This window comes from Hyla sarda, chromosome 11 (assembly GCF_029499605.1).
Source record: "Hyla sarda isolate aHylSar1 chromosome 11, aHylSar1.hap1, whole genome shotgun sequence".
In the NCBI taxonomy this organism is placed as follows: Eukaryota; Metazoa; Chordata; class Amphibia; order Anura; family Hylidae; genus Hyla; species Hyla sarda.
The window spans coordinates 59,231,043-59,253,198 of NC_079199.1; the positions used below are offsets into that span (position 1 = coordinate 59,231,043).

The 22,156-nt window shown below is 39.9% G+C and overlaps 1 protein-coding gene across 6 annotated transcripts in view; it reads right to left on the reverse strand.

The window, feature by feature from the left end:
- Positions 1-680: 680 nt before the first annotated feature.
- The window catches only part of RASGRP1 (RAS guanyl releasing protein 1), a 163,928-nt gene continuing 142,452 nt past the window's right edge, over positions 681-22,156 (reverse strand). For 5 of the 6 annotated variants that reach the window (XM_056545526.1, XM_056545523.1, XM_056545522.1 and 2 more), the window contains exons 4-17: positions 20,780-20,838; positions 20,526-20,657; positions 19,773-19,926; positions 16,793-16,966; positions 16,586-16,702; positions 15,484-15,759; positions 13,241-13,321; positions 11,737-11,841; positions 11,556-11,665; positions 10,878-11,022; positions 9,366-9,402; positions 8,541-8,690; positions 7,778-8,145; positions 3,494-7,645 (exon numbers count right to left, since the gene is read on the reverse strand). In XM_056545526.1, coding sequence (XP_056401501.1) covers positions 7,511-7,645; positions 7,778-8,145; positions 8,541-8,690; positions 9,366-9,402; positions 10,878-11,022; positions 11,556-11,665; positions 11,737-11,841; positions 13,241-13,321; positions 15,484-15,759; positions 16,586-16,702; positions 16,793-16,966; positions 19,773-19,926; positions 20,526-20,657; positions 20,780-20,838 — 2,043 coding nt within the window. In that variant the 3' untranslated portion in view covers positions 3,494-7,510. Of the gene's footprint in view, positions 1,761-3,493; positions 7,646-7,777; positions 8,146-8,540; positions 8,691-9,365; positions 9,403-10,877; positions 11,023-11,555; positions 11,666-11,736; positions 11,842-13,240; positions 13,322-15,483; positions 15,760-16,585; positions 16,703-16,792; positions 16,967-19,772; positions 19,927-20,525; positions 20,658-20,779; positions 20,839-22,156 lie in introns of those variants that run through there. The other variant, XM_056545527.1, reaches the window with a different exon arrangement.

The window sequence follows — 22,156 nt, forward strand, 5'->3', positions numbered from 1 at the left end:
CTTCTGAAGTTAAGGTTGTTCTTTTCTGTCTAAATCCTCTCTGATGACACCTGTCTCGGGAAACGCCAAGTTTAGAAGAGGTTTTCTATGGGGATTTGCCTCTAAACTGGGCATTTCCCGAGACAGGTGTCATCAGAGAGGATTTAGACAGAAAAGAAAAGACTTTCGTTGAGGGGGGGCGGACGTGACGTCACGAGGGGCGACCCTGAACACGGAAGCCTGCACACAGCGTTCGGAACAATAAACTTCCGAACGCTGGGGAGCGGAGCTCCGGAAGCAGGGCAGCGGAGTACCCCTTTAATGCTGAGTTGGTTTTCTGGATTTTTTATTTATTTATTTAGAGAGATAGATAGATAGATAGATAGATAGAGAGATATGTGATAGATAGATAGATAGATAGATAGGAGATAGATATGTGATAGATAGATAGATGTGATAGATATATGGATATGAGAAAGATAGATATAGAGATAGATAGATAGATATGACATAGATATATAGATAGGAGATAGAAAGATAGATAGATAGATATGAGAAAGATAGATATAGAGATAGATAGATATGACATAGATAGATAGATATATATATATATATATATATATATATAGATAGATAGGAGATAGAGAGAGATAGAACAGCACAGAGCTCTTTATTGGGGTGGAAATGCAATGCTATAGACTGAAGTAATACTACAGAATTTTTCTTGGAAACTCCAGTGACACATCATAGCTGTAGTTTCCTGTAATGAAAACATGTCCTCCCTGCATGATTGGTGCAGAAAAACGCTTGCACTATCGTCATAGTTTGTTAGAGCCATAAGTCAATCAACAGGCATGAAATACCCAGCAAGTCAACACAAGTGCTTGTTATGTTGCCTCCTTATGCTAAGATGAAAAAAAAAAATTAAAGTGTTCCTCCATCATTCCTCAATATCCCTGTCATTCTTTCGGCAGAACCCACCTGGAATACAATGCAGTCTGTAGGGAAGACAATATACATGCAGTCCCAGCGCTGGAGATTCTGCAGTGTGAACCTGCCTGAATAATTGACGCTTGAGGTGCAATTCTGTTTTCAGTAAACCAGAGACTTTGGTTTCTCACTGTCTGATAGTTGCCATGTTTTTTTTTTTTTGTAGCAGGAAAGTGGCACATGCGCACTAGTGGTTATGGGCCGTATATCAGTGCATGTATCGGTTTCCATGCTGAAGAAATCCAAATGAATATGTATAAAGGGGGCTGTATAACAGGGCCTGTGCCAGTGGGCAGAGCAGTGCCTCAAGGGGTTGGGAACGCCCTGAGTGCAACAAGAAGGTAATTTACATTTATACTTTTTGCCAGGAAAATAACTCAGGAAAGGAAAACCATAAAGAGTGTTGGGGTCAGTGTCACCCGCACAATTACCCTCCATAAGCAGGTTAGTGCACTGCAGGGGAATCTACTGCCAGTTTCATTTTAAATTTCAAGTGTCATAATAAAGGATCTAAATACAGAAATTTTATTTTTCCCTTTTAATACATTTCTAAAACATTTCTAGAATTTAATTTTTTACTTTGTCATTTTGGTCGGGAAGCAGGAAAAAAAATTACCTTTATGCAAATGCTGCAGTACTTCAACAGTGGTCCGTCAGGGAACAGAAATTCAGCAGACTTTCAGGTTTGCAGAACAGGTAGATTCTTTCCAATATGATAAAATGATCCAGTGAGGTGTTTCAGGGGACTCTATTTTCCTAGGGCAAAGCAGCAGTCTCCTCACTACCATGGCCTGAAAAGGGTTATTTGCACAGTGACTAGACATTAGAGTGCTTCCTGCTTTCTCTCTAGAAAATACCCTTGAGAAAGGCTAAGTTTCCACTTGGCTTTTTTTTTCTGTTAGTTTTTGGAATACTGCCACTGCAGTTTTTGAGAAAAAGTCAGAAGTGGATCCATAAGGGAGGAGAAGTGTAAGTCCTTCCTTTATATGTCCTATTCCTTTTGAATACATTTCTGGCTTTGTCTCAAAAACTGCAGTGACAGTATTCCAAAAACTGCCGTAAAAAAGCCAACTGGAAACTTAGCCAAAATCAACCTAGGATAAATACACAAGTTGCCATCCCACATTTTTTTTTTTTATTTAGCACAAGGATACAACATAACAAAATGTAAAAAAAAAAAAAAAAAAAAGAATGAAAGGGTCTGGAAACCCAGTGCGATCAACAACTTTTGCCATGTCTGAGAAAAATGTCAAAAGTTGTTTTTAAAGACAGTAACTTTTTAAAGGGAGTTTCCACTGTCATCTTAAAGGGAAAACACCACTTTGCACAACACATCTCCAGATTTATACTAATAAAGAGTCCAATGTATGATTTAACTAATGTATTACTATGATACTCTCAGTATTGTTTTTACCTTTTATGCATGGATAATTATTTGACAGATTGAATACATATTATAAAGAGATTAGAAAAGGAGTTAAGAAGATGTCTGCTTTATGGAGTATAATAAATACTTTGATATGTATGAAATCAGTGCTACTACAAAAAGTCTACATGTATCCTTAATGGGCGTTCCAAGGATAGGAGAAGATCCATTAAAGGGGTACTCCCGTGGAATTACTTCTATTAAAATATCTTAATCCTTCCATTACTTTTCAGGGGCTGTATACTTCAAAGAAAATGTTTTTCTTTTTGGATTTCTCTGATGTCAAAACCACAGTGCTCTCTGCTGACCTCTGCTGTCCATTTTAGGAACTGTCCAGAGCAGCATATGTTTGCTATGGGGATTTTCTCCTGCTCTGGACAGTTCCTGACATGGACAGAGGTGTCAGCAGAGAGCACCGTGGTCGTGACATAAGAGAAATCCAAAAAGAAAAACATTTCCTCTGTAGTATACAGCCCCTAAAATGTACTGGAAGGATTAAGATTTTTTAATAGAAGTAATTTACAAATCTGTTTAACTTTCTGGCACCAGTTGATCTAAACAAAAAAGTTTTCCACAGGAGTACCCCTTTAAAGGGCACCTGTCATCGCTTTCATGCTGCTTGATGGCTTCTCCCCGCCCCACTGACCTTGACTGATCCTTTTTGGGTATAGGGAGAAATCTATCAGTCGAGGCTGTACGTCCCTGATGATTTCTGGTTCAGGCAACATGGAAGTAGTGAGAGATTTTCTTTAGAGAAAAAGTGAATAGTATTATATTTGAAAAGGCCTATAAGTCCTCATTCAGAGGGCAACATTTGGGTTTTTATAACCACAAATCCTGGCCCAGTGGCAGATTTAAAGGGCATCCCCATCTTCTAAATTGATGGATTAACCTAGATCATACGGGGAGAGTCCAACTGCTTGAACCCCTACCAATCCTGAGATGCAGGACTGGTGGTGTACCAGAGGTGGGCTTCAGTTCCTGTAGCCAGCCCTCTTCCCTTGAGAGGGCCGTGCGGAAGGTCTCCTGCACAGCAGGTGCATAGATGTTACTAAAGGCAGCCACAGTGCAGGATATAAAGCAAAAGTCATAAATCCATTATATTTTCCCATTTGTTTTATTAATATAACATCAACCGCTTTAGTCCCCTTCCCAGCCCAGAATAACAAGCACAGAAATCCTGAAACCAAAACAATAAGCTGTTTGACTTTCTGGACTCAGATGTGAACAAAAATCAGATCAACTGGTTTTAAATAATAGACACAAAAACTGACAATATCAACAAATAAAAAACTGTACAATATTTACATAGAAGGTTCTTGAGAGCTTCCGACAATCAGCACAAGTACCTGCACCTAACACAGAGAGTGTAGCAGCAATGGATCCAGCTTCTATGTTTCTAAAGTCCTAACACAACAGTGAAGGTATTCCATTCACATAGTCAGTCTCAGTTCTAGCTAGTCATGTACGCTAACTACTATGGATTACTCTATGCTATCTACATTATAACCAGTAACACTGACATCAGTTTGGAAACCTCTCTCTACACATGACCACTGGTAGGTGGAGTTGTCAAATTTTCAGTTTAACACTTTATATATATATGGCTTTTATTTTATTGCTTGATGATGACCTACCACGAGGGTTTTCTAAGGGATGCTATTTTGGAGTATCTTGATAAAAATAAATGTATGACCCCATATCAGCATGGCTTTATGAGGGATCGGTAATGTCAAACTAACCTGATCAGCTGAGGCGGTGAACTCCAGCCTGGACCAGGGGCAATCGCTGGATGTCGTATATCTGGATTTTTCCAAAGCATTTAATACGGGGCCACATAAAAGGTTGGTGCATAAAATGAGAATGCTTGGACTGGGAGAAAATGTGTGCAAGTGGGTAAGTAACTTGCTCAGTGTTAGGAAACAGAGGGTGGTTATTAACCCCTTAAGGACCAAGGGCGTACCTGTATGCTCTGAGTCCGCTCCCGTTCTATAACGCAGGGCCACGGCGTGGCCCCACGTCATAGCGGGTCAGGCCCAGCCTCTAATAATTGCCGAAACCCATGGCTAATAGAGCGTGGCACTGATCGCAGTACTGCGCACTATTAACCCTATAGACGCGGCATTCAAAGTTGATCACCGCGTCTAAAGTGAAACTAAACTACCCCCGGCTAGCTCAGCGGGCTGTTCGGGATCGCCGCGGTGAAATCGCGGCATCCCGAAAAACTGTAGGACAGCAGGAGGGTCCCCTTACCTGCCTCCTGGTGTCCGATCGCCAAATGACTGCTCAGTGCCTGAGATCCAGGCATGAGCAGTCAAGCAGCAGAATCATCGATCAATGGTTTCCTATGAGAAACCATTGATCAGTGTAAAAGCTCAGTGTGTGCAGTGTTATAGCCCCCTATGGGAGCTATAAAATTGCAAAAAAAAAAAAAAAAAGTTACGATCATTTAACCCCTTCCCTAATAAAAGTTTGAATCACCCCCCTTTTCCCATAAAGAAAAAACTGTGTAAATAAAAATAAACATATGTGGTATCGCCACGTACGGAAATGTCTGACTTATAAAAATATATAATTAATTAAGCCGCATGGTCAATGGTGCATGCGCAAAAAAATTCCAAAGTCCAAAATAGTGTATTTTTGGTCACTTTTTATATCATGAAAAAATGAATAAAAGGAATCAGAAAGTCCGATCAATACAAAAATGGTAAAATGAGCCCTCATACCACCCCATACGCGGAAAAATAAAAAAAAATTATAGGGGTCAGAAGATGACAATTTTAAACGTATAAATTTTCCTAAATCAAACCTATATAAGTAGGGTATCATTTTTAACGTATGGACCTACAGAATAAAGAGATGTACTTTTTACCGAAAAATGTACTGTGTAGAAAGGGAATTTGATTTTTTTTTTTCCATTTCGTCGTAGATTTTTGGGTAAAATGACTGATGTCATTACAAAGTAGAATTGGTTGCGCAAAAAATAAGCCATCATATGGATTTGTAGGTGCAAAGTTATGATTTTTGAAAGGTAAGGAGGAAAAAATGAAAGTGCAAAAACGGAAAAAACGCTGGTCCTTAAGGGGTTAATGGTACTTATTCTGATTGGGTGACTGTTACTAGTGGGGTACCACAGGGGTCAGACTTCGTCCTGTCTTATTTAATATATTCATTAATGACCTTGTAGAGGGGTTGAATAGTAAAGTAGAAATCTTTGCAGATGATACTAAACTCTGTAAAGCGGTAAACACTATAGAGGACAGTGCACTGTTACAAATGGATCTGGATAGGTTGGAGGTTTGGGCAAGGAAGTGGCAGATGAGGTTCAACACTGATAAATGTAAGGTTGCACATGGGGAAGAGGGCTGGGATTATGTATAAAATGGGAAAACACTTGGGACGACTGATGTGGAAAAGGACCTAGGAGTCTTAGTTAATAGTAAATTTAGCTGTAGTGACCAGTGTCGGGCAGCTGCTGGCAAGGCAAATAAAATCATGGGGTACATCAATAGGGGTATAGATGCCCACGACAAGGAAATAATTCTACCACTGTACAAATCACTAGTCAGACCACACATAGAATACTGTGTACAGTACTGGGCACCAGTGTACAAGAAAGATATAGTGGAGCTGGAGAGGGTTCAAAGACGGGCAACAGGGTAATACGGGGAATGGAAGGACTACAATACCCAGAAAGATTATCAGAATTGGGGTTATTTAGTTTAGAAAAAAAGAAGGCTTAGGGGAGACCTAATAACTATGTATAAATATATCAGGGGACAGTACAGAGATCTCTCCCATGATCTATTTATACCCAGGACTGTATCCATAACAACATCTATGTCTAGAGGAAAGAAGGTTTCTACACCAGCACAGATGGGAGTTCTTTACTGTAAGAGCAGTGAGACTGTGGAATTTTCTGCCTGAGGAGGTGGTCATGGTGAACTCTGTAAAAGAATTTAAAAAAGAGGTCTGGATGCATTTTTGGAGAATAATAACATTACAGGTTATGGATTCTAGATCTATAGGGACAGAAGGTTGATCCAGGGATCTATTCTGATATATTCACATATTTGGAGTCAGGAAGGAATTTTTACCTCTAGTATGAGTCCTTTGGCGTCCTGTGGATCAATTCAGTAGGGACTCATTAGGGTTATAGGTTGAACTTGGACTCTGGTCTTTTTTCAACCTTAAGAACTATGTTACTACTATGTTACAAGTTTTGTATACAGTAGCTTTTTAATGTCTTACAAGTTCTAAGCAAACATTATGGTGAGCCCACAACTGAAGGGGAAACTAAAAGTTTTAGTCCAATCTTCTATACCCAAATACAACTACAGCAAAGGCACAGTTTGCTTACCTTTGGTCTCTATCAAGGACTGTAAGTTCAACCTATCAGATCCTAAGCCAATTCACTATATCATCTTGCTGCTTCCATGTCCCATCTGCAGGCTAAAGTATGCCTTTGCTTTGGGAAATGAAGCACCTCAAATCTCATCTTCCTGGAGTTATGCTTGAATTCATGTTCCATTAGCAGACTTTACCTATTGTAACCAGCACAGATGATAAGGAAAAGCCGGAGCGTAACGGCCTGAAGCTTACATTACTGCTTTGTTTTACCGACCATAGCAAGATCTAAATATTTATGAATTGTTGCAGGAATGTACAGGTGTGTATGGTGCCACCCTCTACCTCTGCTACCGACAGGGCAGGGATAAACAAAATATACATGATGCACAGGTAATAAAGAGAAACATTACACATCTTCTCCTTAAAACAGTAGGTAAACAATGGTGTATATTTCCTCTGCATAGTCATCACCCCATAACCCATGCACGTGAATAGTTATGTGCTGGGAGAGGCTTCCTAAACTGACTATTTAATGAGAACTATTAGATTTTCCAAGTGCCCCTTATGGAGTGAATACTGTGCATTTGCAACTCTAAGTACAACACAGGTATCTCCTACTAAGCTACCAACAAAGAGCAGGCACAGGGATTTATCACACTGTACTCCATCCGTAGGGATACCGCAAGCATCCGTCTCATCCACTTTGGCAGTGGATTAGCTATTTTCTATACAATACGTGGCAATGCAGCTGTCCAGTCTCTATGGCTATGATCCCTTCCCAACAGGCTCACTGTCCAGAATGTATTTTCTGAGTTCCGCTCGCAAAGCTTCAATTCGTCGCTGAGCATCTTTAAGCTGGATCCTCAGACTTGTGTTCTCCTCCTTTAGATGTGATCTCTCCTGTTCCGAAGGGGAAGAAAACACTAGTTAGGACTGTTATGAATTGGGTCAATTTGTAATGTGAATTTGTCCTTTACACTGTAGTAAATATAGATTCACAACATTTTTATATTATTGTTTTATATAACTTACTTTTTCCAATTCTTGATTTGTGGGTTTAATTCCTCGTCTCTCCTCTCGTGCTTTTCGAACAGAGTCCTTATTTTCCCACTTGGCATACGCCCGCTTCCTTATTAGCATTGGACTGGGACAGGGAGATGAGCTACGGTTTAGAGAGGGATCTGGTGTACGGCTCCGGTGCATGGAGGGAACAAGTAAAGTAGGGCTAGCAGGACACTCATCTGTCTGGGTGGCACGGTGTTTTACAGCTGGTTGTAACCGTACAGAAATCTTCTGAGCAGAGCTCCCCATCAACATGATTGTTCTGTCTTTGCTGAGTTCTGTATGGTTATTTCCTTCCCCATTTGCAAAAGAAAAGGGGTCCTCATCTGTTAAGCAATCTGAAGAGAGATTCCAAAAAAAACTGAGCAAACCAGCTCATGGGGGGAGATTTATCAAAACCTGTGTAGGGGAAGAGTGGTGCAGTTGTCCAGATCGCTTCTTTAATTTTTCACAGGCCTCTTTAAAAAGAAAAGATGCAATCGGATTGGTGGCTTTGAGTAACTAAACCACTTTTCCTCTACACAAATTTTGATAAATCATCCCCACAGTCTTTTGGCTGCTCACACCGGTAATATTGGTACTGGTCAAACTTTTTAAAGCATAAAATATGAAGGAACCAATGAAGACTATGGCTTTTCTCACTGTATAAAGATTTACATGTTGCATTGAATATAGGTAATACAAAAATATATATCTGTTGCAAGCCAATTGTTTCCATAAGACAGGTGCTCACCGTTTGTCATGCCTTTGCCACTGGCTAATGAAACATCGGTCTGTCCGGAGTCTGGTGACAAACTGCTGTCCCCAGTGGGGCACTTTGACCTTTTCTTACACTCAAAGACAACCAGTTCTTTACATTGCTTGTGGCAGTTCATCCCGCAGTCTGTGGCACAAACAAAATGGAGAACATGAAGTAATGAGTATAATACTAGAGAAACAAGTAGTATAGCTACACACCCCATTTACAGAGACTTTACCAATGCATCTGCACCTCTGTGCATGTTAACACTAGTAAGTGGGAAATGCCCTGCATACATCCAGGCGTGGTGAAACTTCCTTGTTTGTTTTTCCGCAGAGACAATAATAGTATCACGCCATTGATATGGGCTGTTATATGCATGACGTTGTGTAAGTGATAAAGTACATGCCAATTATAGATAATTATATGCAACTGCAGGTATTCACACACATAATGACCCACATTTACTAAGCAGCATAAACTGTTCCAAAAAAAAGGATCACAAATTATGGTGTGTGTGACATTTGCCCTTTATGTTGCTCATCAATTTTGAAAAGTGAATAGATAAGCAGATGTGGAGCCCAAGGAGACAGTTTTATTCAAATGTATAAAGCAGAAATCCAGAAAATGGTGCAGATTTTATTGTGAATTGATGGCTACTACAGGTCTCTATACTAATGATATGAAATGAGAGTAATCCGTATCACTATTCTCATCTTTTTAGCTTACCCACATCAGTGATATCTGTAAACCTGCTCCAGTCATACCTATTCTACATATAGAGTTTCTAAACTGGTACATGTGAAGTGTGGTATTTACCTTTGCAGCGATATCCTTGTTTAATTACACCCCAAAGCTGAAAAATATGCAATAAACATTATATATTTAATATTGACATTAAAATTTCATATATAGCTACTTAAAGGGGTATCACCCCAAGACATATAACTTAGTAACATATATAGTGTTATCACAAATTGCACTGGCTTCAGCATGTTTTAGCATGATTCATGTCTAACAGGAATTTGTGTAGTTCTTTCATTGTCAGTGTATTATTTTCTCCAGCTCCTCGATTCCTTCCTATCTCCCAAGACAATTCATCATCTGCTGTCTCAGGAAGCATAGCTGTTTTATTCTCTGAGTACTAGCCTCGCCCTCTGTGTACTGTCACCACCTCTGACTAGCCCCTACAGCCTACATCACCATCTCCCTGTGATATATACATATATCTTTATTGAGACATTGAGAGAAGAGTAAGATATGTTAATACCATTTTGCCTTGTGCTGAAAAATGCCACAGGCAGAGGAACAGACAGGGAGTGAATACAGCAATGGTGAAAGAGTTTGCTGTGTTATGGAATATTCTGAAAGAGCTCTGGACAGGGAACTGGCAGGAGTACTGTGGGAGGGCAGTAGAAAGGAAGGGAGGACTGTGATGAAAAGCTGAGGAAAAACAATGCATTCTGGGAATTGTAGTACTTAGCAACTGCTCAACAAGGAGATTATTTTTGAAATGGTGAGAGAGCAGATTACAGCCCTACAAAACAAATGGATTTGGGTAGTTTCATAACTGTGGCAAAAAAGGCAGGTAATGTTTTATGCTTCTGTTTTGTTTTTTTGTTTTTTACCTGAATACCCCTTTCACATATAACCAGTAGTTGGTATTGTATGCCGTAAGGTACACTATGGAATTTCCGATCGGAATTTCACTAAGTAATTTTGGTCAGAAATTCTGATGCAGCAGAATACCATTGTTGGCAATGGGATTCCGCTGCAAAGCGCACACTATGGAATTTTAGCAGTGGACATTCCACCGCTGAAATTCTGCTGCCAAAGAAATGAACGTGCTCCACAGATAGTTCAGTTGGTTCTTGCCAAATTCAGAAGATTCCTAAGTATGAACCTAGCCTAATTGATTTCCTGCTAATAGAACTCACACATTTAGCAAATACAACTGTTCATTGTATGCAAGAGATAAAATGCAGCATACAAAGGAAGGCTGTCATCAAAAGGATTGCAACCATTGACATTTATGGTGTATACTTGCTTAAAACTTTTTGACCCCTTATCCCCTGAAAAAACTAAGATCCTGTGCATGGCTCACTACATTGTATTCTATACTACTTATGGGAATAGTCTAGTAGTGCTAATTCTATTTTATAAGGGCACACATTCGCCATTTCCTCATAATAGATGACACACCCACTATTAGTAAGCAACTTCCAAAAAGGGCATTGAACTCTATATATGGAGTAAAACTATATGCCTGCAAATCATAGAATTCAGAAGCACATTGAATTACTGAATTTGTATTTAAAATGTAATTCTTACAAATCCGGCACAGTTGTCACAAAATGTAGGACGGAGGTAGGTGGTTTCCTGGAAGTTATGGAGAAAACCCAGGCCAAGCTTTGAACATATGGAGCTGGCTCGCATGAAATAGGCTGTGATTTCTTGTCTGCTGATCTGACCTTCCCTATTAGGAGCATAAACAATGACCAGATTAGCACTAGGACTATATACCATGACAACAGTGAAAAATCACTGACAATAAAATGAATCAGCTCGTGAATTGTTCTTACAATATTTTTTATCATGTAACTTAAGGCTTTCTAGTGAAGAACTGTGGGGAAGAAATGCCCCCCCCCCCCAAAAAAAAACAAAAAAAAAACACCCAAATGCATGTACAGCAGGGGTCCTGGGGGAAAAAAGTATTTGAACTCACCCTGCAGGTCCTGCAGGACTCCTGCTAATGGGAACAGTGTTCCTCTTCATAAATCCAGCAATTTTGTGGCTGCCCCGTGTGGGAGCCTTGGAAATCTAAACGAGCTTCAAACTGGTGTAGATTTCAACTATAATATATGCCGAATACTGGCATACATTGTAATAAATGTGTCAAGCCTCATGGCCTGGGCCCTTTTGCAACCTTTTTTTTTTAAACACTAAAACTGGGAACTAATCTCCTCTTTGGGTATATTTGATTGCAGATGGTGACATAATAGATCTTACCTGTCCTTGTCCATAATGCAGAAAGAAAAGGGAAAGCTGGCAGCTATCTTCTCAAATTCATCTTGGGATATATATCCATCTTGGTCCAGGTCATAGTTTTTAAATACAGACTAGAACAGAAAAACACTTGTTATACTTAACTACAAAGATATAAGAGCCCTATATATGAAACGTTACTTACATCTACCATCCTTTGCACGTGCTTGCTGATTGTTTTTGGGTCTGGTTTAGGGGAGACACCGGATGCCCAATCTGCTACAACTGGAGGCTTGGAGGGGGTGACGGGCTGTATGAAGAGATGTTATTCCATTTTATGTCACCCATATAGCCCTTAGTCTAGTTATAACATTAAACATTTGATAGAATGACTAGGAATTAGACAGAATGAGGACAATACACTTTCTGCCTGTCTGTATCTCTCTTGTCTCTACTTATGTATAGATCATTGTTCTCAATATTCAGATGAGAGATTAGATTACACTTCCAGCCAACTAGATCCACCTTCAGTTTTATCACATATAATACGTGTTTTGTGGGCATTTGAGGTGTCAAAATTCTACTGCTAATTATATTGTCATTTACACCAGGCTTCATTTAGTTTTCAGAAATTGCAGAATTATTTCCAACTACATACAGGTAAATGTAATGTTTGTAATATCATAGTGGATTTAGGCTTGAGCCTGTATCTTAAAATCAGCACAAAATACTGCAGAATATTGTGTTGTGTTCCTTACAAAATCTAGAGCCCTCCCCAGCCTTCCATGCGTCCCTGCCTGGACGTTCTGCAGTTTTCAACCCCCCCCCCCTACAGACTTACAGTGCCTGTATCTGCTACAGTATCTGCTGTATGCATAATTGCAAGTCAATTCCTATGAGATGCAGCTTTGCACTGCTTGTAGGCGTTGACAGGGAGAAACCTATCATATGGACAAAGGCTGATGCTGCATCTCATAGGAATACAACTCTTCAGCGTGAGTTTAAGGACATAAGTTTTCTCACTAAGATAGCAGCTAGAGCTAGTGCAATGTGTTGAGACTCTGCCTACTGTCTGCAAAGCCAGAGTCATCATGGGAATTGTAGGCTACAGTAGAAGAGCCATATCAACTAAATGAACAAGGCATAAACAAGAGCCTCTACATTATTCTATACTGCACTAAATAGGCATTAAAAAAGAGTGCTTTGTTGATTCCCTCATTGCTTCTTATCTGTTAAAAAAAAATGTGCCCCACAATGTATATTTCACTTGCCCATGAATATGTAGGCCATGAAAACATGATATGAATCATATTTTAGCTGTGGCAGCTGTTTATGCTATCAAGTAATGAGTGTTATATAAGTGATAGCGCCAATGTATGCACTGACAACTTTCCATCCTAATTTCCAGCTGACCTCAATAAAAGAGAAACATTTATCTAATCACCGGCTTGATACTGTCCCTACAAAGTACCTTATCTACTGAAAGTGTTGAATTCTAGTAGCTTATGACAAGCAGGTCAAGTGTAGAGTTACCCTCTTTACACAGTGTCTACCAATGTCACATGAAAAACATATGGTAAATACCCCTGCCTTTTCTTACTCTCAGGTTTGGCTGCATATACGTGGAAGCATCTTTTTATTGGTGTTATTCCTGTATGGATGTGTCTTTACCTGACTCTTCAATCTCAATATTCCTCACTTTTACTTACTGGAGCTCGATGATTCCTTGGTTCCCTTGCATAAGACAACTCATACATTTCATCTTCTGTGTAATACAAGTCCAGAGAAAGCTGGAAAACACAGAATGAAAACAGAACTGTGAAGGACATTTATAAAAACCCATTTGAATAAAAATACGTACACTGCCTAGGGCAACACATTAAATCCTAAATCTAATTGTATAGGTTACACAAATAAGCAGACATCTGTTTCCCAAGGCCCGTTCATGTAATCAGATAGATAGATATTCCCAAATGTTCCTTTCCCAGAATGGGGAAAACAATAGGGGCATGTGGTTGCTGGTGTAGTTAATGGTGAACATCTTAGAAAACAATTTGGTACTTGGTGAGGTGTTACACGGTGGGTTAACATCTGCACTGTAATAAGTATGGCTGTTTATGATCTAGCTGGGCTTCTATAGCCATGGCTACTACCAGACTGAAATTGTTGCAATAGATTGCAGCTAAACCAAATATTAATAGGTAAAACAGTAAGCACAGATGAATTTGGGGGGAGATCAGTGGGCTGCTATAGTATCTCACATAAGTGAGTACAGCCCTCACATTTTTGTAAATATTTTATTATATTTTTTTCTTGTGACAACACTGAAGAAATGACACTCTATTACAATGTAAAGTAGTGAGCACACAGCCTGTATAACAGTGTGTAATGTTATTTTCCCACAAAATAACTCAACTCACAGCCATTAATGTCTAAATCTTGGCAACAAAAGTTATTACACCCCTAATTGAAAATGTCCAAATAGCTATTTTCCCCTGGTGTAATGTTATCCGTTAGTGTTACAATGTCTCAGGTGTGAATGGGAAGCAGAAGTCTTAAATTTGGTGTTATTACTCTCACACTCTCTTATATTGGCCACTAAAATTTTAACATATTACTCTGAGGATCTATAAAAAAAAATGTTGCTCTACATGAAGATGGCCTAGGCCATAAGAAGGTTGCCAAGACCCTGAAACTGAGCTGCAGAACAATTGGCAAGACTATACAGTGATTTCACAGGACAGGTTCCACTCAGAACAGGCCTAGCTATGGTTGACTAAAGAAGTTGAGTGCTCATGCTCAGCATCATTTTCAAAGGTTGTCTTTGGGAAAGGGATGTATGAGTGCTGCCAGTATTGCTGCAGAGGTTGAAGAGGTCAACCTGTTGGTGCTCAAATCATATGCCACACACTGCATTAAATCCGTCTGCATGGCTGTCATCCCAGAAGGAAGCCTTTTCTACAGATAAAGCACAAGAAAGCCTGAAAATAGTTTGCCCAAGCGTGTGTGGCAGCTAACTGTTGAGTAGTACAAAGACAAGTGTGTCTTGCCTACAGTCAAGCATGGTGGTGGGAGTGTTATTGTCTGGGGCTGCATGAGTGCTGCTAGAACTGGGGAACTACAGTTCAATGAGGGAACCATAAATGCCAACATGTACTGTGACATACTGAAGCAGAGCATGATCCTTCAGAGACTGGGCTGCAGGGAAATATTCCAACATGGTAATGGCCACAAACACAACTCCAAGACGACCACTGCCTTGCTAAAGAATCTGAGGGTAAAGGTGATGGATTGGCAAAACATGTCTCCAGACCGAAACCCTATTGAGCATCTGTGGGGCATCCTTAATCAGAGCGCCAGGTCTCTAACATCCACATGATGATGTCATGGAGAAGTGGAAGAGGACTCCGGTGGTAAACTGTGAAGCTCTGGTGAACTCCATTCCCAAGAGGCTTAAGGCAGGGCTGGAAAATAAAAGTGGCCCCACAAAATATTGACACTTTAGGCCCAATTTGGACATTTCCTACTTAAGGGTGTACTTACTTTTGTTGCCAAGGATTGGACATTAATGGCTGCGTGTTGAGTTATTTTGAGGGGACGCAACATTAAACACTGTTATACAGGCTGTACACTTACTTCTTTACATTGTAGCAGAGTGTCATTTCTTCAGTATTATCACATGAAAGGACATAATAAAATATTTCAAATATATAATTGTCTGCCACCAGTTGATTTGCAAACATTGTTTCCCCGGAATCTCCCTTTAACTACAGTATCACTTGACTTTGTTGGCCCCTGTAGAGTACCACTATGTGGTTTAAAACCGCTGCAGAAGACTATCGCTGTGTTGTAGTTGGTATGAACCAGGCAGATAAACCTTGTATAAGTTACAATGGGAGCTTAGGCAATAACTTTGTGGGTTAATATCACATGTTGAGGGGGATTTACTCACTGTAAGCAGATGTACAAGATCCATATTAGCATCAAGTGGGGGAGCTATGTTTTGTAACTGGATGAGCTCATTGATATGGTTGTACATGGAGTGCAACTTTGGCACATTAATTTTTTTCTCCTCTACAAAGTCAGGCATGGCCTCATAAAGAGAAATAAGATCTTTCAGGTGCACGCCGAGGATGGGAATCTTGAAATTGCTGCACTCGTTGTATACTCTCCGGTAGTTATCATAATTCCTGCAGGAGGAAAGGAGTTCTGTCATTTCATTTAGTACCTGCAAGAAAAAAAAAAAGTTATGTTTAGTCAGTTTATTTAATCCCGGAACATGACTTTATCAGCCCAGCAACACCCAAATACAGTGACCCCCCCCGACCTACGATCATTTCAACATACGATGGCAGCATCAACATACGATGCTTTTGTATGTCGGGGCCATCGCATAAACGGCTATCCGGCAGCACAGACTGCTTCAGCTGCCACCGGATAGCAGTTTACAGTGCCCCGTGTGGTCCGCTGACGATCATTTACCTGTCCTCTTCGGGATTCCCTGCATCGTTGGTGCTCTCCATGGTCGTAATCACGTCGCTGGGCACGCCGTCCCGTCATCCTATAGTAGCGGCGTGCATAGCGACGTGATGGCGGCGACAGAGAGTGAGGATGCCGGTGAAGCAGAGGCCTTGCCGGAGCGTCGGGGACACCTCGGGGACGTGGCGACAGCGATGGAAGGCGACATACAGGGCAGCAGTGACGGTCCGGAGCGGTGGGGACAGGTGAGTATAAACTCCAATACCAGTGATCTTCAACCTGCCGTTGGCTGTCCGGGCATGCTGGGTGTTGTAGTTTAGCAACATTTGGAGGTCCGCAGGTTGTAGACCACTGCCCTATACTTTACATTGCACGGATCCCTCAACATACGATGGTTTTAACAAACGATGGTCCATTTGGAACACATTACCATCGTATGTTGAGGGACCACTGTACCTTCATACTTGAAGATATCTGGAACATCTTAGGGCCTTCAGTTATTCTCTTTTCACATGGCATTAAAATATAACCTGAACACCCAATGCCTGTGTAAGGTAAATATATTTAATACATACCTTATGCACGTCATGAGAAACATGGGAACTGGTCTCCTTAAGCCTAGAGATGGAGCTGTGACAAAGGCCTCCGATGACTGCCATTAAAGTGTTAAAGTTCTGCAGCTGCTGAAGTTTCTGTACAATCAATGAAACAACATGATCTTGGTGTAAGAGTAATATACATACTTTCTCCCTTACAACACATGTACATGAATGACTGCATACTTGAGCCACGTGAATGAATTTGGTGAGAACTTCAGCTCGTAGCTGGGGAGTTGGCCGACTCAAGACCATCAGTTGAACCCACTGGGAAATCCCATTGCAGAGAGCAATTGAACGTTCCATGGTGGGATTATCTTTCACGCAGCCATTCACAATGTAGTTCTGATAATCGGAAAACTGAAGGAAACAAGTCAAGAATATTATGAGGAACTCAAGTCAACGTTTTTACATGTAATATTTAGCAAACAACCAGGGTGCATGAAATAAAAATTTAAGTAGAAGAACTATGGAAATGTCAGTGATTTCCATAACTTTCAGATACCTTCAGTGCTAAAAAAAAGTTACCTCCAACAAAAGATGTTCAACCTCATAAATATATCATATATTGTTCTCATCTGGTCCTCAACTTCATTATGTCAAGGGGAGATCTACTGTGAAGAAGGGATCTACTGTGAAGAAGGGATTTGCAGGTATAGCTATTGATTCACAGCTATTTATTTGTAGTCATTCAGATTAAAGGGGTTATCCAGGAAAAAAAACGTTTTTATATATATCAACTGGCTCGAAAAAGTTAAACAGATTTGTAAATTACTTCTATTAAAATATCTTAATCCTTTCAGTACTTATGAGATTCTGAAGTTAAGGTTGTTCTTTTCTGTCTAAGTGCTCTCTGATGACACGTGTCTCAGGAACCACCCAGTTTAGAAGCAAATCCCCATAGCAAACCTCTTCTAAACTGGGCGGTTCCCGAGACACGTGTCATCAGAGAGCACTTGAACAGATTTGTAAATTACTTCTATTAAAAAATCTTAATCCTTTCAGTACTTATGAGCTTCTGATGTTAAGGTTGTTCTTTTCTGTCTAAGTGCTCTCTGATGACACGTGTCTCGGGAACCGCCCAGTTTAGAAGAGGTTTGCTATGGGGATTTGCTTCTAAACTGGGTGGTTCCCGAGACACGTGTCATCAGTGAGCACTTAGACAGAAAAGAACAACCTTAACTTCAGAAGCTCATAAGTACTGAAAGGATTAAGATTTTTTAATAGAAGTAATTTACAAATCTGTTTAACTTTCTGGAGCCAGTTCATATATAAATAAAAAAAAGGTTTTTCCTGGATAACCCCTTTAAGTGTCTTCATCTCATAGAACAATAACATGTAAACATGAAATGTTCAAACTGAATTTGTTATTAGAAAGTGGCCTTTTGTTTGAATCCGGTTTTTACATTAAACATGTCAAGAATTTATATTAAGAATTTTTGGTGATTATTTTTCAAAATTTTCCATTTTACTATTTATATTATAAAATAATCCTAAAATCTTGCAGTACACTATATACTAAGCCTAAAACTAAGCTGAGACTTCCTGTTCTGTCTGTGATGATAAGGAGGAGGATGCTGGAATATGACCTATATAACATTACATTGAAAGGTGACACCAGTAGGTAGAAAAGACAATAGATAATGTTCACAGCTCAGCCTGCCTCCTCCCTGTGGAAGGACCACTGCAAAGGTCACAGGACACACCCTAAAGCCTTTTTTTTTTTTTTTTTTGCATTCATGTGAATGTATATGCTCCTGTCTATTATTGGCTATGTCCATTGGGCTTTCTGTAAAGCATCTTCTTAAATGCTGTTAAAAACAGCTCAGGCAAAAAAAAAAAAAAAAAAAAACCTGAACTGATTTTTACACAAATTGGCATAAACAGTGCAACTTTTGTCCATAGGCCATGTCTAGTATTGCAGTTCAGGTTGCTTTTTACTGAGCAGCAATACAATGTATTGCACCTTACTGTCTGTATTGTACAGTGTTTCAATAAGTTTCCCCCACCATTTTTATAACCTCCCATTGAACATCCTTCTGCCTTCAGGTTTATATTCCATCTAACACACAGTCATTGCCTCCTGTAGAGTTAATCTGCAATCATGCTAGTGTTCCTATTGCTGTATGGTAGTCACTATCAGGCCTATTGCAGGTGCCAAATAATTATTAAAGGGGTATTCCAGGAAAAAACTTTTTTTTATTTGTCAACAGGCTCCAGAAAGTTAAACAGATTTGTAAATGACTTCTATTAAAAAATCTTAATCCTTTCAGTACTTATGAGCTTCTGAAGTTAAGGTTGTTCTTTTCTGTCTAAGTGCTCTCTGATGACACATGTCTCGGGAACCGCCCAGTTTAGAAGTAAATCCCCATAGCAAACCTCTTCTAAACTGGGCGGTTCCCGAGACACGTGTCATCAGAGAGCACTTAGACAGAAAAGAACAACCTTAAAGGGGTATTCCAGGCCAAAACTTTTTTTTATATATCAACTGGCTCCGGAAAGTTAAACAGATTTGTAAATTACTTCTATTAAAAAATCTTAATCCTTCCAATAGTTATTAGCTTTTGAAGTTGAGTTGTTGTTTTCTGTCTAACTGCTCTCTGATGACTCACGTCCCTGTGCAGTTCCTATGGGGATATTCTCCCATCATGCACAGCTCCCGGGATGTGACATCATCATTGAGCAGTTAGACAGAAAACCTCAGAAGCTAATAACTATTGGAAGGATTAAGATTTTTTAATAGAAGTAATTTACAAATCTGTTTAACTTTCCGAAGCCAGTTGATATATAAAAAAAAAGTTTTGGCCTGGAATACCCCTTAACTTCAGAAGCTCATAAGTACTGAAAGGATTAAGATTTTTTAATAGAAGTAATTTACAAATCTGTTTAACTTTCTGGAGCAAGTTGATATATAAAAAAAAGTTTTTTCCTGGATAACCCCTTTAAAGCAATACTGTTACTTTAAAAAAACTTTTGACATGTCACACAGACAGACTTCAAAGTCTAACTATAGACTCCAACTCTTGCAACAAAACAAGAAAACCCACACGATTCTCCTGCTCTATATAGCAAACAGTGGGGGTATACTGTAGAAGAACCTCGACTATGAGAGGCACTATTTTATTGCAATACCTTAATGTTGCCATATTTTGTTCTGTTTACTCACAGAAATTCTGCGGAATGATTTGAACTCTAGATAAGTTAAGTGTTCTGCTAATTCTTGAGGCTCTAAGTGGTCAAACAGAAGGGAGACTTTCCTCTTCTTGCTACAGTTAGGTTTTATTCTTTGTGTCAATTTTCTTGACCACTCCCGAGAGTTACTAGAAGAAAAAAAAAAAAATAGACCGAGGATAAATGTACAATTAGGTAAGCAGATAATAAAACTTCACGGTCAATGTGAGAAACGGAGCACTCACCTCGGACACTGGAAGATGCAAAAAAACGTATTTATTGAAGTAACATGTGAGGAGACATAGCAGGGAGGTGGAAGGTGGTCAGGAACGGGAGGGTGCTGCCGGTGGGCGAAGGTCCGTTATCGCACTTCTCGCGCTTCGTCAGGCCCCTCGAGGGGCCTGACGAAGCGTGAGAAGCGCGATAACGGACCGTCGCCCACCGGCAGCACCCTCCCGTTCCTGACCACCTTCCACCTCCCTGCTATGTCTCCACACGTTCCTTCAATAAAGAAGTTTTTTTGCATCTTCCAGTGTCCGAGGTGAGTGCTCCATTTCTCACATTGACCGTGATTGTATGAACTTGTTCTCTGCCGTGAGCACCGCAGACACAGATGCACATCATTACTGAGTAGCTTGGACTCAATCATTTGATATATACCTACAGGGGCTGCAATAACCTAAGTAACCTCTTATCTTGAACTGAGAAACAGATAATAAAACTTCCCAAGCCTGTTCTAACTACTAACATTTGAGCCGTGTCAAGAAGCAGCCAGTGTGATTCTTCGCCTTGTGCTCGCACCATCTCTTGGAACTCTTCCATGGTCTGAGTGAGACGCAAGTCCATTTTAAACATTGTCCAAAGCTCTGTAATCCAGTACCTAGTAGGAATAATTGAAGTTAGGAGTTAGTCACACTACATGTACCGCGACAGAAAAGCTCAGTAATCTGTATAAGACTGACCGAGAAATGAAGACAACCATCAACTTCATAGACATCTCACCTTACAAGGTAGCAGATTTTGAGGCAGAATATCAATGACTTCTTCTCCAAAGCCTCCTCATATGTTCAGAATTTTAGTCAAGGTAATATATATATCCTTTATACTGGACAGAGGAGAAATAACCAGAGCTTGTTATATAAAATAATGTATACAATTCAATGAAAACTAGTTATAGAGGGCATGCGCTATGTATTGTGTCACACACTGAATGTAACAGAAGGTTTTGAATTCTGTAGGATAGGAGGAGGTTAAAGTGGGTTATAGAATAAACAAGAGTTCTATGTAATCTCTCTGTTGCGAGGTTATGCCTCCCCCATGGGAATCATCCTTACATCATGAGCACATGTCAGTATTCACACACATGCTTATGATGTCAGATGTATAAGCTTTTAAAGCATGCTTTGGAGACCCCATTAATTACAGAACTATAAGGTCTTGTCCCGGCCACTTGTTCAGCCCTCATCTGTCTGTCTCCAAACCCTGTAGTACTGGTGGGAGTCATGAGTATTTACGTACTCTGAGACACAGTTCCCATCCTGACTTTTCATAGAATTTTTCAATTTTACACAAACAACTGGCTAGTATCCCCTATGTTGGCATTTCATGTTTGTCCCTTTCATGAAACAACTGCACTTCATTCACTTCCTAAAATGCTTAGTTATGCCTTACTTAATCTTACTAAGGGCCTATTCAAACCATGATTTGTGACTCCAATATATGGATACGTTAGGAAAACTATGCATTTTCTTAGTGGAATTCCACTCCAGAGTTCCACTGCGGAAAATACAGTGCAGCAGCCTCTCATTGATTTCAGTGGGATTCTGCTGTACCATTTAAACTATGGAATTTCTGCAGTGGACATCCTGCTGCAGAATTTCTGGATCCCAGACCCCATTGAAAGAATAAACATGTTTATTCTTTCGGTGCTCGGAAATGCTTTGCCGTCTATTGAGACGGCACATTTCTGAGTGGTCCTAGCCCCAGCTTGTTCTGCCAGCCCTTGCTACAGATAGACACCTTCAGCATTCCGAATTCCATGGAGGAATCCAGGATCTGTATTTTTTGTTACACAATGCCCACATGTCAATGAAAATGGCACCTTATATTAGATCAGATTCCCAGGACTATTTCTACCAAGCCGGGTGCGCTGTGAGGACCAGCACCAACACCCGTGCCAATCTGCACAGCACTATATTTCATCATATTCATCCCTTATACATTAGACTGCTGTATTTACAGTGCTGCTACTATTTTAATCTATTTTTATGATACATCCTTTCACAAGTGATTCTAACTTTTTCCTTGTCAAAGACTGGGACCATCATTTTAAAACCATTTTTTATGTTGCAATATGCTATACTGCTTTTAACCTATATA